This window comes from Trachypithecus francoisi, unplaced genomic scaffold, assembly GCF_009764315.1.
Source record: "Trachypithecus francoisi isolate TF-2019V2 unplaced genomic scaffold, Tfra_2.0 Lachesis_group10, whole genome shotgun sequence".
Lineage (NCBI taxonomy): Eukaryota > Metazoa > Chordata > Mammalia > Primates > Cercopithecidae > Trachypithecus > Trachypithecus francoisi.
In genome coordinates this window covers 114,124,850-114,141,248 of record NW_022681455.1, presented here as the reverse complement: position 1 = coordinate 114,141,248, position 16,399 = coordinate 114,124,850, and the positions used below count along the sequence as shown (strand labels likewise).

The 16,399-nt window shown below is 46.9% G+C and overlaps 1 protein-coding gene across 1 annotated transcript in view; it reads right to left on the bottom strand.

The window, feature by feature from the left end:
• The window catches only part of HYDIN (HYDIN axonemal central pair apparatus protein), a 388,294-nt gene that overhangs the window by 113,633 nt on the left and 258,262 nt on the right, over positions 1-16,399 (bottom strand). The window contains 3 exon segments of the mRNA XM_033218949.1: positions 1,779-2,405; positions 13,519-13,681; positions 16,118-16,259. Coding sequence (XP_033074840.1) covers positions 1,779-2,405; positions 13,519-13,681; positions 16,118-16,259 — 932 coding nt within the window.

Below are 16,399 nucleotides of genomic sequence, written 5' to 3'. Positions count from 1 at the left end.
GTAGAGAATGGGAATGAAGAGAGAAGTGAAAAATAACCTGAGAGGGAAAACATTTATTCCTCCAGCATTTTCCCATTCTGCTCCCATATCTAATGAATGAGCAATTTCCAGAGCAAATGGTTTGGAAATTTAACAGCCACTTCCTGCCTCAGAACAAGCATGTTACCTCTAGACTAATAGCCATTATCACAACAGTAAAGGTTACAGCCCACCTGAGGGCCCAGCCTGTGGACCACTGGGCCTGTTAGGCCCAGCAAGTAACTAAATGTCTCCATGCAATCCTGTGCTTCTCCTCCTGTGTGTCAAGGAGCTAAAGGCATTTCCTGACTAACATGCAGCCGAGTTAACTCCCAGGATTTAGAACCTCTACGGGGAAAGGCATGAATGATTTGTAGCAATTGTTGAATTACCAGAGCCAGGGAGCTCTTCAAACAGCAGTCTAACCTATGATTTGGAAGGTGGAAAGTATAAAACAAGGCAAGAAGATGTTCTTGTTATAGTCCTTTTTTTTTTTTTTAAAAAAAAACATTCCTGGAGGAAAAAAATCACAATTCCTTAGCTAAGGCTGTCCTGAGGTGAAACTGGTAAGGGCGTAGAGCTGGTGTTGCATGTCCCCCAGCAGTCCGTCCCGCCTTTGGTGCCACCCGGGACCACTGTGGCAAGGCTTCTACTGTGGGTCACAGCACATGGAAGTCACATGGATTGCAGGGATGACTCTGATCCTCCTGTCATCCCTGACCTGCCACATATTCCTCCTAGGCTCTAGTCTCTACTTTTAAAAGTTGACTCACGCCTGTAATCCCAGCACTTTGGGAGGCTGAGGCTGATCATTTGAGGTCAGGAGTTTAAGACCAGCCTGACCAACATGGTGAAACCCTGTCTCTACTAAAGATACAAAAAAGTTAGCTGGGCGTGCTGGTGCATGCCTATCATCCCAGCTACTTAGGAGGCTGAGGCAGGAGAATCGCTTGAACACGGGAAGCGGAGGTTGCAGTGAGCTGAGATTGCGCCACTGCACTCCAGCCTGGGCAACAGAGCGAGACTCCATCTAAAAAAAAAAAAAAAAAGCTGCATCTAGTTTGTCATGAACGAAACCAGAACGCAGCAAACTATGGTGCCCTGGCTGAATCTGGCCTGCTACTTTTTCTAAATAAACTTGAATTGGAACATGGCTATGCCCATTCAGTTACATGTTGCTGGTGGTCACTTTTACCCACCGAAGGCTGAGTGGAGCAGTTGTGATAGAAGCAGTATCACCTGTAGCCTAAAATACTTACTTTCTGGTCCTTTACAGAAAAAACCTGCCCCTGGAGAAAAGGCTATAATAAGCCTCTCCTCAAAACTGCTAGCAAGGGTGGCTTTTGGATACACAATACTATTGTTTATAGGAACGAAGAGCTGTCTTATAGGATAATTTCTGTCACTGTGGGAGGCCTGTGGGAAGACTTTGGAGTGGATGGGTCTCCTGCTTCACCCCAAAGCCTCACCTGCCTTGTCACTCTGTAGCACCCATATTATCAATATTAAAAATCAACCGTTACAGGTGGCTTTCCATAAGCTTGGATGGACTAATTTAGATGTGTGACATTTCCTACAAATTTTCTCTTGCCAAGTAGGAAAGGTCCTTTAGTCATTATTGTCTTAATTCCGAGGGGGCATCAGAAATGAATGCAGTTGAGGGGATATGGGTTTCGGGTAGGGAGAAGCACCCCTGATGATCTTAGCACAGCGCCTGCTGCCTGACTTGTGACTTCCCCATCCTGGAGGAGAGTCCTTACCTGCTCTCCTTTGGGAAGCTTGTCACTCTCTAGGGCCTGCTTCCAGTTCAAGCCTTCAAAGTCTGGTGTCTGGATGTTAAGGAAGGGCACACCCAGGTCCTTCTCCTTTTTCCCTTCGTGGTCCTCCTCTCCTTCCCCCTCCCAGTCACTCCGCTCCTCCAGGGCTCGCAGCTTCTCCAGGCGCTCCCACTCCGCCTTCTCCCTCTCCAGGCGCTCCTTCTCCGTGCGCTCCTTCTCCAGGCGCTCCCTCTCCCGGTCCTTGCGGCCCCTGCGCCCACCCGAGGGGACCTGGCGCTGGTCGTCGGGCTCACGGGCCGCTTCCTCCATCCCTGGGGGAGGCACCTGGACTCCTTGCTTCCGGTCCCAGTACATGAGGAGGTTCTGGACATCCTTCAGTGTCAACTCATAGGCCTTAAACTTCTGGGCCAGTTGCTTGTCGGGGTCCTTTGAGACGTCCCCTTCACTGTCCTCTTGGTCCTGGACAAGAGGAAGCCCAAGCATGCTGACATCACCCATGTTCCTTTTCTTCTTATTTAGCTCTTCCTTCTCAGACATTGTTGGTTCCCTAACAGATATTTTTCTTTCGATTGTCTCCGTCTTGACATCCACTTTGGTGAGTGGAGGAACCTAAAAGGCACGACACAGAAAAGATGCGTCGAACAGTTTTTTATGGGGTAGTAAATTGCACGAGGAGGAGCAAAAAGACATTTTGTTTCTTGAGAAGACCTCTGAGGACCCGGGCACCTCCTCTGCATGCTAAGGTTGTGCCTGGGAATCGTCTTGGGGGTTTTTATCTAAATATCCATTCCATGGTCCTTCTCTGTTCGAGATCTGGCTGGGTCCTGGCATTGTGCATTTTGGAAAAGGTGCAGAGTGACTTTGATGTGTACTCCTGGTTGAGAGCTGCTGTTCTGCAGGATCAAGGGGAAAAGACTAACAGATGCAAGCCATCTGCACCTCCCTCAGGTGCCCTGGGATAGGCCATAGCGTGTAGTGGTCCAATCCCAGCTGCACTGCTTGGTAGCTGTGACCCTGGGAGAGGACTTGGCCTCTCTCTGCCTCACCTGTATAATGGAGATAGCAATATTAATACCTACTTCAGAGGACTCCTGAAGATAAAATGTGTGAATGCATGTAAAAAGCTTGTAACAGTGCCTTTGCAGTTATTAAAACCACACATGTATTGTATACAATGGATATTGTTGGGAACAAATGGGGGTTTAGAATCTGGTTGCACCTCATGCTTTTAAAATATGTATTTATTTAATGCACTGGGCATAGAGAAATCAACTTTATTCTTTTTCTTGATGCACTTTTAAACTTGCTTTGTGGGCTCCGATTTTCTCCTCCCCTGGATGAAATCCTCGGGTAGGCTCCATCGTTTTCTGGGTCACTCTTTGATGATATTATGCAAAGTCCATTCCAGTCTAGTGACCGCTATCTGCAGTGCAGCCCACTGTCTCCCTTCCCAGGTCTAGCTCTTCTCTCTAAGTTCAGGCCAGCATGACTCATGGGGCTGGGGTTCAAAAATTAGACTCTAGGCCTGCCAAGGAAAGGAGGTCCTGGTACATACCCTGGCCTTTGGGTTAGGTCTCTGAAAGGTTCCATACTAGGAATAAGGGTCAACCTGTCCTTTGCAGAGAGAGACATGGATGGAGCTGGAAGGCCATTATCCTCAGCAAACTAACGCAGGAACAGAAAACCAAATAATAAGTGTTCTCCCTTATAAGTGGGAGATGAATGATGAGGACACATGGACATATGGGTTGGGGGACAATACACACTGGGGTCTGTCAGCGATTGGGGGGCAGGAGGAGGGAGAGCATCAGGAAGAATAGTTAATGAATGCTGGGCTTAACATCTAGGTGATGGGATGATCTGTGCAGCAAACCATGGTGGCACATGTTTACCTATGTAACAAACCTGCACATCCTGCACATGTACCCCTGTACTTCAAATAACAGTGGGAAAAAGAAAAGGAAAAAGAAAAAAAAAAAGGTCAACCTGAAATAGCGCCGCCCTCCTAGGGACTGAAGTTCAGTTTAAAATGATCTCAATCCTGATTGAATCAAGATTTCTAGTGCTCCTAGCCTAGCTGACTGCCAGCAGCAAAGAGTGATTCTCTCTGGAGGGAGACAACATTTTCCAGATTCTCTCTGGAGGGAGACAACATTTTCCAGAGCCTCAGAACGTTTTTTCCGTTCAGTATCTGGCCCATGATAAAAACCTGGGTTGGGCATGGTGGCTCATGCCTGTAATCCCAGCACTTTGGGAGGCTGAGATGGGAGGATTGCTTGAGGCCAGCAGTTCTAGACCAGCTTGGGCAAGCAAGACCCCCATCTTTAAAAAAATACTTGGCACCTAAAGAGATAAGATCATGTGACTATAAAGCAAGAGCAAAAGACAGACAGGAGACCAGACTGCTGAGGATCGATGCATGGCTCTATAAGACAAGGACTTTACAACATACTTAATCCGCTGAGGGAATTAAAACACTATTGAGAAGTGAGAATTTTGAAGAGAACTAGAAACAGTAAGAAAAGAATTAATGGCTTTTTAATGCAAAAACGAAATGAAAAACTGAAAGGAAGTTTGAATAGCAGGTTAGACCTCACTGAAAAAAAGACAGCACAAAAGTACGTGCTGTATAAAGAGAGCACAAAAGTATGTAGAACATAGAAAAAGCACAACAGACATGTATTACTGTGAAAGGTTTGCAAAAAGGCCTAGTATATTTATGATTGGAATCCCAGACGGAGAGGAGAGAAAGAATGGAGGAGAAGAAATCTGGAAGAGTTAGTAGCTAATGGTTCCCAACCCACATATTCAAGAATCACTATAAACCCCAAGTAGGATAAAATACAAAGAAAACAACACCTAGGCAAATCACAGTAAATTACTGAATAAAGACCTGACATCTTAAAGGTGTTGAGACCTTAAAGACAGAGAAATATCTTAAAGGCAGTTAGAGTCAGAAAGAGGTAGGAGGCTGGGCTCAGACGCTGGACCAGATTGAGGACTTGCTAAAACAGGGTGGGGGTGGAAACAGCTTTCCAATCAGACACGCCCACCAGTGTGCCATGTCAATATATCATTGCCATGGCAACACTCAGGAGTTACCACCCCTTTCATGGCTATGACTCAATGACCCAAAAGACCTCTTCCCTACAAATTTCTGCATATTCTGCCCCTTCATCTGCATGCAAATAAAAGTGGGTATAAATATGACTGTAAACTGTCCTGAGCTGCTACTCTTTGCCTACAGGGTAGCTCTGCTGGGCAGGAGCAGTCACAGAACTGTCACATTGCCTCTTCAATAAAGCTGTTTTCTTCCACCTCCAGCGTGCCCTTGAATACTTTCCTGGGCAAAGCCAAGAACCCTCTGGGCTAAGCTGTGGGGCTCACCTGCCCTGCATCATGGCTAACACGGAAGGAGCACAATCATGCTGATAGACAACATCTCAACAGCCACATGGAAGACAAAGATAGAAAAATAATATCAAAGTGCTGAAGAAAAATGGCTGGCAACCTAGAGGCCTGCCTAGAAAAAAATACCCTTTAAAAATCAAGGTGAAGTAAAGACATTTTGGACAAGCAAAACTTGAGTAATTTGTTGCCAAAGAACCTGTACCTAAAAAAACAAAACACAACACCCAGGAATGTTCTTTAGGTAAAAGAAAACAGATACAAGAAATGTAGAAAGGAGTTAAAGATTGTTTAGGAGGGTGCTGAGAAATGCATATTGATAAATATTGATAAATGGGCATTTAGGTAAAAATAAATGCAAATTGATTGTTTTAATCAATAACAATAATGTTTCTGCATTAAAAATATATAGTGAGAATTTGCCGGGCGCGGTGGCTCATGCCTGTAATCCCAGCACTTTGGGAGGCCGAGGCGGGCAGATCATGAGGTCAGGAGATCGAGACCATCCTGGCTAACATGGTGAAACCCTGTCTCTACTAAAAATGCAAAAAATTAGCCGGGCGTGGTGGCGGGCACCTATAGTCCCAGCTACTTGGGAGGCTGAGGCAGGAGAATGGTGGGAACCCGGGAGGCGGAGCTTGCAGTGAGCCAAGATCGCGCCACTGCACTCCAGACTGGGCGACTGAGCAAGACACTGTCCCCAAAAAAAAAAAAAAAAATATATATATATATATATAGTGAGAATTCAAATACATAACAACATTAGCATATAATTTAGAAGAGGGTAGCACTTTGGGAGGCCGAGGCGGGTGGATTGCTTGAGCCCAGGAGTCTGAGAACAGCTTGGGCAACATGGCAAAATCACATTTTTACAAAAAAATTAGCCAGACATGGTGGTGCACCCCTGCAGTCCCAGCTACTCAGGAGGCTGAGGTGGGAGGATCACCTGAGCCTGGGAGAGATCAAGGCTGCAGTGAGTGGTGTCCACGCCAAGCACTCCAGCCTGGGTTACGTAGTGAGACCCTGCCTCAAAAAAAAAAAAAAGAGGGTAAATGTGGTTAAATGAGGTTAAATTATTCTAAGACTCTTGTGTCTTCAACAGAAATACTTGAAGATGGTGGTTGAAGAAAATAAGACTCTTCCTAGTCTATTAACACACTATTTAGTCAAGTGATTACATGGATCAAATTTCCACTAGGCTTTGTTCAATTGTACTTTAGTAAATAAAGAAGGAAGCAAAGGAAAGTTCAGAGGAGAAACAAGGACGATGGCCAAATGCAAGGCTTTCTTCTTCTACAGTGAGAAATCATCATTAATTTGTTTAAAACAGGATTATTTTGGTTGGGCGCGGTGGCTCATGCCTGTAATCCCAGCACTTTGGGAGGCCAAGGCAGGTGGATCACCTGAGGTCAGGAGTTTGAGACGAGGCTGACCAACATGGTGAAACCTTGTCTCTACTAAAAATACAAAAATTAGCTGGGTGTGGTGGCACACGCCTGTAATCCCAGCTACTTGGGAGGCTGAGGCAGGAGAATCGCTTGAACCTGGGAGGTAGAGGTTGCAGTGAGCAGAGACTGTGCCACTGCACTCCAGCCTGGGTGACAAGAGCGAAACTCCAACTGAAAAAACAAAACAAAACAACAAAACAACAACAACAACAAGCAGAATCAGATTTAGTTGAAGTGCACTTTTTTGGTTAGATTTTTGAAACAAAAATTTTAAGAGATAACAGGCTTTTCAAGAGGACAGAGAAGACTGGAGTAGGAAGGGAACTTAGAGATCATCAAGGGATGAGATAAGGAAACTTTGGCCCAGGGGGTATATGACAAATGCATAGCTTCACAGATTAATCTTTGAGTTTCCAGACTGACAGGTGTATTTCTTACTTCCTATCCTAACGTTAGTGTTGGCTGCTAGGCAACTGCTTAGAGCAGTCTCCCATTATAGCTGGTTCTGTGATTTTTTTTTTTCTTGTCCAGCATCCCTTTATTTTCCCATCCTTGATTCTTGCTCTGTGCAATACCTCTTCTTCCAGGAGTAAGCAGATGATTCAGAACTGACCAGTCACAGAATGGCATCCCCCTGGCCAAGGGGACTGGTTCAGAACAGGCACATGGCGCTCTCCAGTGAGAGTGAAAGCCAGCACTGTGGCCAACATGGTGTTTAACGAAGTACTCCTTTCCAGCTGGGTTTGGATCTGGGCGAGTCCAAGCCAGAACTTTCGGGGTCTCTCACGTGGAGGGCATCAGTCAGAGACCAGAACCAGCACAAGTGAGCCAAGAGATGCAGGCAAAGAACTCTGCATGGGTGTTTATAGTTTTCCTGCATGGGAATGAACAACCAGCAAACTGATTGTCCCATACTTAACAGCTACAGACTGAATAAAATAGAAACATAACTCCCTGAGAGCTCTAGAGACTAAAAACAAATTAGGCAGTTTTTAAAGGGGCTGTTGAAACTTGGAGTAAGAGAGTTGTATAAAGTGAGTCCTCTTCCTCTTTTTTTGTGGCTTTACATTGAAGATAGTCATGGCAGTGGTAGTGGCTGGTGGCCACACCACAATGGAAAAACCCACCAACCGGGCCGGCACGCCTGTCATCCCAGCACTTTCAGAGGCTGAAGTGGGAGGGTCACCTGAGGTCAGGAGTTCAACACCATCCTGGCCAACATAGCGAAACCCCGTCTCTCCTAAAAATACAAAAATTAGCCGGGCATGGTGGTACACATCAGTAGTCTCAGCTACTCGGGAGGCTGAGGCAGGAGAATGGTTTGAACCTGGGAGGCGGAGGTTGCAGTGAGCCAAGATGGCGCCATTGCATTCCAGTCTAGGTGACTGAGTGAAACTCTGTCTCAAAAAAAAAAAAAAAAGAAAGAAAGAAAGAAAAAAGAAAAGCCCACCAATCTTCATTCTAGAGGAGCCACAGAAAGAAGTCCTGGAACATTCAGAGCCTCCAGAGAGTGAAGGGGAAACCCCAGAAAGGAGAGAGAGCCAGAGAAGAGGAACCCCAAATGTTCTGTATCAGCAGCCTAAATCTCTGGCTGGCTGAATCTTGAACTATGTGTGTGGGGGGCAAACTGAAAACAATTTGTAATTAAGGTTTAAAGAATGGAACTGACATCTTAGTCACTGACCCGCTGCAGATGCAAAAGACCAAAACTTGATTCAACCAAGCTAATTGTCTGTTAAACCTAAAGTATCAACATTCTTCGGAGAATTATAATACAATACAGAGTCTGCAACATAACATCCAAAAATTGCAGGATGTGATACAAAATTACTTGTCATATGAAGAGTCAGGAAACTGACAAATTCTCAAAGGAAAAGACAGTCAACTATGCCAACCCCGAGGTGACTCAGATGGAGGAACTGTCAGACAAGAACTATATGCAGCGGTTATAACTATGATCAGTACGGCAGAAGGAAATCCAAGCAGATAAATTGAAAAATTTAAAAAGAACCAAGCGGAAATTTTAGAAGTGAAAAATACAGTATCTGAAATAAGAATTCAGGAAGGAACAAGCCATGAATTTTCATATATGTGAGCAAATAATTTTTTAAAAAATATTTTTGGAATTGGGTTTTCTGTCTTTCTTTCCTCCTTAAAAAAAAAAAAAAAAGACAGGATCTTGCTGTGTTGTCCAGGCTGGATTCGAACTCCTGAGCTCATGCAATCCTCCTGTCTCAGCCTCCTGAGTAGCTGGGACTATAGGTGCACACCACCACAGATGGCCTGAATTGAGTCTTCTATTTCTTGCGGTTTAAAGATCCCTGACAATACATCCACTTGAGACTGTGTTTTTGCTAACGTTAGTGTTGGCTGCTAGGCAACTGCTTAGAGCCTTGCTACTCAGAGTGTGACCTAAGAGCCAGCAGCATGAATGTGACCTGGGACTTGTTAGAAATAGTCTCATGCCCCAGCCCAGACCTACTGAATTGGAACCTCTCTGCATATTAACAGGATCCCTGGGTGATTTGCGTGCATATTCAGATTTGAAAAGCTGATATAGAGAAAATCAGAATCACCAGCAGATTTCATTTTATAGGATAAACAGTTAAAGAGCAGTAGGCTACTAGATGGAAGGAAATCTTCTGATTAGAAAGGTAAAAACAGGCTGGGTGCGGTGGTTCATGCCTGTAATCCCAGCACTTTGGGAGGCCAAGGTGGATGGATCACATGAGGTCAGGAGTTCAAGACCAATCTGGCCAACATGGTGAAATCCTGTCTCTACTAAAAATACAAAAATTAGCCAGGCATGGTGGTGGGTGCCTGTAATCCTAGCTACTCAGGAAGCTGAGACAGGAGAAGCGCTTGAACCCAGGAGATGGAGGTTGCAGTGAGGTGAGATTGCGCCACTGCACTTCAGCCTGGGTGACAGAGTGAGACTTGTATCAAAAAAAAAAAAAAAAAAAAAAAAAGATTAAAACAATCCACAAAAGAAATAAAAATGATTGGCCAGGCACAGTGGCTCACACCTGTAATTCCAGCACTTTGGGAGGCTGAGGTGGGTGGATCACCTGAGGTCAGGAGTTTGAGACCAGCCTGGCCAACATGGTGAAACCCTGTCTCTATTAAAAATATAAAAATTAGCCGGGAGTGGTGGTATGCGCTTATAATCCCAGTTACTCGGGAGGCTGAGGCAGGAGAATCGCTTGAACCCAGGAAGCGGAGGTTGCAGTGAGCCAAGATCAAGCCACTGCATTCCAGTTTGGATGACAGAGCAAGATTCTGTCTCAAAAAATAAAGAAATAAAAAAAAATAAAAACATATCCACACACAAAACAAGTATTTTTGAGCACCTTTCCGCCAGGTGGGAGACTCATTAAGTGATCAAAACAGACAAAAGCCTCAGCCTTCATGAGGCTTATATTTTGCTGGGGCAGGTAGGCAGACAAAACCACATACAAATCTATGGTATGTGAGATGGTGATGAGTGCTAAGAGACGGGGAAGGGTCTAAGAAGTGGGCTTTTTTTTTTTGTTGGTGTTTGTTTGTTTTGTTTTTGCTTTTGTCTTATTCAATTTTAAATAGAGTGGCCAGAGAAGGCCTTGTTGGGATGTTTAAATAAAATCCTGAAGAGGAGTTCAGTGACCAACCAGCATGTTTTTTTTTAAAGGTTGACCTCACTAACAATTCAAGAAATGCAAATCCAAGCAGTAAAAATATTCACTTGTTCACCCATCGAATCTAATCAGCAAGGATTACAAGGAAGGCTAAAACCTATAGCCTGTGAGGTTGGGGGTAAAATACACACCTTTCAACCCCGGAATGACATGTTTAGAAATGTATCCTAAGGAAATAAGCATGGATGTGTGCAAAGATTCACCTCTAAGTGAGACACTTTTGGTCTCTCCACTGTGATTTCCTTCCATGGATATTAAACTAATTTGGCAACAAGCAAGAAAAACAGAAAAATACACTCTATGTTTCTGCAAACTGTGTCCTCTTCTTCATCCTGTTTCCAGAACCAGAAGACCAGGGGGTGTGATGATGGAATTACCATGTAGTTACACAGTACCACAGCAAAGATGAGTGAGACAGCTGGGGACAGGGGAAGAAAGGAGAGCCCTAGTTTGGGAACGATTTAGGAGGGGGACTCCCTCACAGGGCTCCTGGTTGGTCATGGGATTGAAGGTGCAGAAGTGGCAGAGTCAGGGTGACTCTGGGAATTGGGCCTGGGAGCTAAAAGAAGGGTTGGGGAGGAATACAGGGCCAGGAAGAGGTCTGGGAGGAAGGCAGCATAGATTATGAGCTTGGTGTGGGCTGTGTTGAGTTACCAGTGTCCGAGGGACAACCTGAAGAAGTGTCAGGAGCCGTGGATGGACTAAGGGCTTGGGAGGCAGTGCAAGAACTAGGGAAAAGAGTGCCTGCTTTGGAGTTGGACAAATTGGGCCTGCCCCAACTGCCTTCTGGCTATGTGACCTTGGGTGCACTGCTGAACTGTGCTGCATTCCAGCTTCCTCATCTCCAAAATGATGGTGATGATCATGTCTCCCTCAGTGGGTGTTGTCGACACTGGAGGTAGAAGGTGATGGGATCTATTCAGAGTTCCCAGAAGGGAGTGTCACATAGCAGGAATTGAGTACACCGTAGCTGTTAGTTGTTAAACATTGGTTTAGCTCTTTTTCATGTGGCTCCTGCCTTTCTCTCCTCCCTCTTTTGGGCCGTCCCTCTGCCTGGAATGCCCTTCACTTTGCTTTGGAATTTGCAAGCTTTTCCTACTCCCCTCCTCTTCCTCCAACCCATTATGTACGATCAGGTAGCAATGAAGTAACGCATGGGATGGGGATCAGCCTTAGACCAAGCAGGAAGAGACAAAGGTTGAGGCTGGAAACATGCAGAGTGACTAAGGATGGGTGGAGGTGGGTCCAGAAAGAAGTCAGGGAGAAGGAGGAAAGCCAGAAAGGGTGGACCAGGATGCTAGGAAAGAAGAGCGATCCAAGGAGGGTATGATTCACAGTGTGAAGCTCATGTAGGAGGACATCAAGCAAGTCAAGGCCTGACCCATGCCCATTAGATCTGGAAATGGAGAGGCTGGAGCTTTGGATTCCAGGGAGTGGTGGAGACAGGAATCAGGGTACGAAAGGGGGAGGCAGGAATGAGGGGTGAGGAGGCAAAGCCAGCAAGTGGGGATAAGTATGAAGGGAAGGAGAGAAAAGGGGTGCTCGTCAGGGGCACCAGGGTTGAAGAAAGTTTTTTTTTTTTTTTTCATTTTAAAGGTGGGTGATTCTTAAGAACATCTTTAAAGGCTGTGAGAAGAGCTGAAGCCAGCGCAGGGAGGTGTGCTGATGGTTTAAGACACAGAGCAATCCTTTTGATGAGGAAGTAGGAAGGTCTTTAGTCCTTCCCTTTCACCTTGGCACTCGCCCTGGAATTTTCTTTCACTTCCTGAGAACACATCTAGTCTCAGCAGTTTTTCTTGAGCTTGAGTGTTTTCAGACCAGACAACCACATTAGTCCAAGAGTCTCAAGAAGTCCCCCCAGGGAACATGATTGATTATGTTTTGTGCTAAGCTCAAATGATACACAAGCCTGTTTCCAAATGGATGACCATGATAAGGTCCTTATCACCTCCATCCAAGGTCAACAAAGCACACGCAAAAGTACCTGCCCTGAATCCAGTAGTGGGGTCTGGGGTCAGGGGCTGGGGGTGGGTGCTCAGGTGACAGCAACTTGAACTGAGAGTAAAATAGGAAGATCCACATGCTCCTACTTAAAAGTTTCAACAGATTCCAGATGGAGACACCAGTGATGGAGTCAGTGGGTATAATTTGAGGTTAATTGTGCTGCAGATAGTCTTTCTTTTAATGGTAAATGAAATGTTGTCTTTTAAAAGCAAACTTGGGAAGATAACTTCTGCAGAGATTATCCTGAACTTATGCCATATAAGAAATTGACTTTGTTTAATGGCAAAAATAATGGCTGAAACACACAGGTACTCAAATTCTCCCTCCTGGCTTCACGTACAAACTCACCTAGGAGAGGCAGGGATCAGGCTTGGTAACTTTTTCTTAGGGACCCCCTTTTGTTCTCAGCCTGAGATGTCATAGATTTCCTTCAGGTCAGTATCAGGCATCCCAAATCTGTGCCTAGTTCTGTGTGCTTAGATCCTGCTCCTTCCTGAGCTCTCCCTAGTTGAGACCCATGCACACCAATTTCTCTGCCCTTATGTCTGCCCAGCCACTGTCACTGTCTTTCACTCACCAACTTGGGCCAGTCTGTACCCTGTCTGGAGACGGGTTATAGCTTCACCCTCAGGACTCGTGGCTGCCACACCAGCTGGTCACAGCCCTCAGCCAGGATCACCATTGTGGGGGCTCCTCTAGCCACTCTGCCTTTCCAGTGCCACAGGGGGCAGGGAGGCGACTGCTATGCTTGGCAGGCCGACAAGCTGCTGGCACTTGCCTGCGAGGATAAGCTCATGCTGAAGCATCTCCCTTGACGGTTGCCAAGGGTATGCTCCTGACTGGACACATGGGCTCATTGGCTTTGGGGCTTCCTGGGAATACATCTTGAATATTAGCCTGGGTCCTGCAGGGGGTGGTGGAAGGAGCAAGGGCTGTGGCCAGACCCAACTGGGTGAGGTACTGGATCTGCGTCTTCCCATCTCTGAACCTCACAGGGCGACACGATTATGTATGACGCAGGCACAGCACTTCACATACAATCAGCATTCAACAAGCACTGGTCCCTTTCCTCCTGCCTTCTGTCCCACCACATGATCCCAACATGATCAGGTTAATTTCCTGGAAGGGGAATGCACCAGCCTGCCCTCCGCTTTGGTCTCCTGGTGAGGAGCAAGTGAGGGTTGTTACCTGCTTGTTTGCTGCTTGAGATTTCTTCAGGGGGGGCTCCTCCTTAATGGGTCCCTGCTTTCCTTTTTTGACCTTCCGTTTCAGCTCATCCTCTTCCTTTTGTCGCTCCAGCTCCTGCTGTAGCTTCTTTTCTTGCATTTCCTTTGCCAGCCTCTCCTGCTCCCTTTATCAAACCAGGCAGAGAAAAAATAGTTCAGGGGCCCCCATGCCTCACCCCTCCGCTGCCTGGTACTTCCAGGTGGAGGGACATTGGGCAGAGCTTTCTTGAGCATAAAAAGAAAGAACAAAGTAAGCTGGATAAGTGCAAGGAAAGGAGACAGGAAGAGAAGGAAAGAAAGAAAAAATGATTCCCATCTATGTTTGAATGGTCATTCAGCAAGACTCTGATTCACTGAAAATCAACTAGGAGGAGTTCTCCATTAATCTGTATTTCGAGTCCAATCTCCTCTCATAGGACAGTGAGAAAAAGGCTGAAAATAAGCACGATATTAGCACTTAAAAAAAGCAACTTTCAAAGATTGTTCTGGTATTAGTGCAGATGAGGCCTGCCTCCCATAGCTGAACATGTTTGCTGTTCAGACAATAAGAATTTTTTTTTTTTTTTTTTGACAGAGTCTTGCTCTGTCACCCAGGCTGGAGTGCAGTGGTGCAATCAGCTCACTGCAACCTCTGCCTCCCAGGTTCAAGTGATTCTCCTGCCTAAGCCTCCTGAGTAGCTGGGATTACAGGTGTGTGCCAACATGCCCAGGTAACTTCTGTATTTTAATAGAGACGGGGTTTCACCATGTTGGCCAGGCTGGTCTCAAACTCCTGACCTCAGGTGATCCTTCTACCTTGGCCTCCCAAAGTGCTGAGATTACAGGCATGAGCCACTGCGCCCAGTCCGAAACAGTATTTTGAAAGCAGTCTCTATGGTGGCAGCTTACAGCCATGGTGCATAGTCTGAAAGCCGTGTTCCCCTCCTCCACCCTCTTTCTCTTTCTGCTGTCATTCAGCTGCTCCTGCCCCTGTTGCTGACAGCAGAGAGTGAACCAAAGCCAAGCACCAAGCACAAACAAGTGAGGGAATGGCACTTCTGAAAATAGTTAACCCAGCTATTTTCTTCCAGGAATTCCTAATTGTTTCCGGTTGCCATGGCTGTCTGCCCACTGAAGCAAACTCATTTACTTCATGTGGGGTGCGTGTGTGTGTGTGTGTGTGTGGTGTGACACAAACAAGTTGTTGCTGTACTTTGAGAATCAAATTTGCATTTTCCAGGTCCACCATGAGATGAATGCCTGAAAGCAACAGCCCTGGTGGAAAACAGGAGTTTTCTCTAAAACCTCAAAGCAAGGCTTTCTGTAACTCTGGAGGACTGGGCATTTCTATAGTGGACCATGCTGCAGAAAGATTAGGGCACACCCGGCTGGGTGCTGTGGCTCACGCCTGTAATATCAGCACATTGGGAGGCTGAAACAGGCGGATCACTTGAGCCCAGGAGTTTGAGACCAGCCTGGCCAACATGACGAAAACCTGTCTACAAAAAATACAAAAAAATTAGCCGGGCATGGTGGTGTGAGGCAGGATAATTGCTTGAACCCAGGAGGTGGAGGTTGCAGTGAACTGAGATTGCGCCACTTGAGGTGTGATGGAGGCACTCCAGCCTGGATGACAGAGCGAGAGTCCATCTAAAAAAAAAAAAAAATTAGGACATACTGTAGGGGCAGGGAGGGCAAAAGCTGCTTCAGGTCAGTGGGAGAAGTGTGGAGCTGGAGGAGAGGAGAGAAGTGGGTAAATAGTAGGTGAGTATCTAGGCTCTGTACCTCCAGTGCCTGAAATCCCAGGGAGGTGGTAGGCACTAGAACCACTACCCCCCCACCCCATCCCTGCCATCTTTGAAGATCTGAGGGCAGAAAGGACACATGATCCACTGTCCCCGTCCCTCTGAGATAGTCCTAAGTATCCTGGGCACTAGGCGGCATGCGGGGATCGAGTGGTTTCTGTGTGGTTCCCAGTGAGGGGTACAGAAAGTGGCTGAGCGTGTTGGCTTGTGAGCCTGCCCACGGTCGCAGGATCGAGGATCTGCCCAGGCCGAGGATCCCATGGCAGTTAGACCTCGGGGAATGGGCAGCACCACCCAAGGCCAAGAAGGGGACCCAGGCAGGGGGAGGAAGGGCTGAGATTTGGGGAGCAGTCACTATGCCCAGGTCAAGAGAGTGGACCCTGGATCACCAGCTGTGGACACTGAAGCACCGAGGCAGAGAGCACAGAGGCTGATAATCCACACCTGGGGGCGCTGGTCAGGAGGGTCAGCAGGGGCCCCAGGGCAGCGCAAAGGCCAGTGGTCCCTCTCCCAGGGCCGCCCATGACATTACAGCCTGGTCTCAAATGCCCTCCAGTGGGAAGTAAGGAAAGTGGAAGAAACTCTGAATGGTACAGCAGCCAGCACCCTGGATGGGTGGGATGTGTCTTTCTGCTCCTTGCAGGTCACCTTCCAGGGCCTTCTGCAGCTACTGCTTCCCCCCTGGAAGATGGCTTGGGCTCACACCCCAGTCCTGGTCACTCTGCGGGGACGGTCCCGGGGGAATGGCTTCTGCTCTGGCCAGCCCTTGGCCCTGACCTCTTCTTCCGCTCCCGGAGTGCCTGCTGAATCCCCCGATTGAATGTGAGTTTCTCCTCCTCGGTCAGGGCATCATATTCTTCCTCATCCATGTTTTGGAGACGCTCCTTCTCTTTCTCAAGAGCTTCCTTGTGCTTGCATTCTGTGAGGGCCACAGAGACAGGAAGGTGAGGAAAAGTCCTTCCCACTCTCACTAGCAACCTAAGCAGGCGGAGGAGGGTCTTAGTGTGGGGCAGCTGGTGTGGCTCCTGGTCTGTCTCCTCCCTGGTTGTGGGGGTGTGG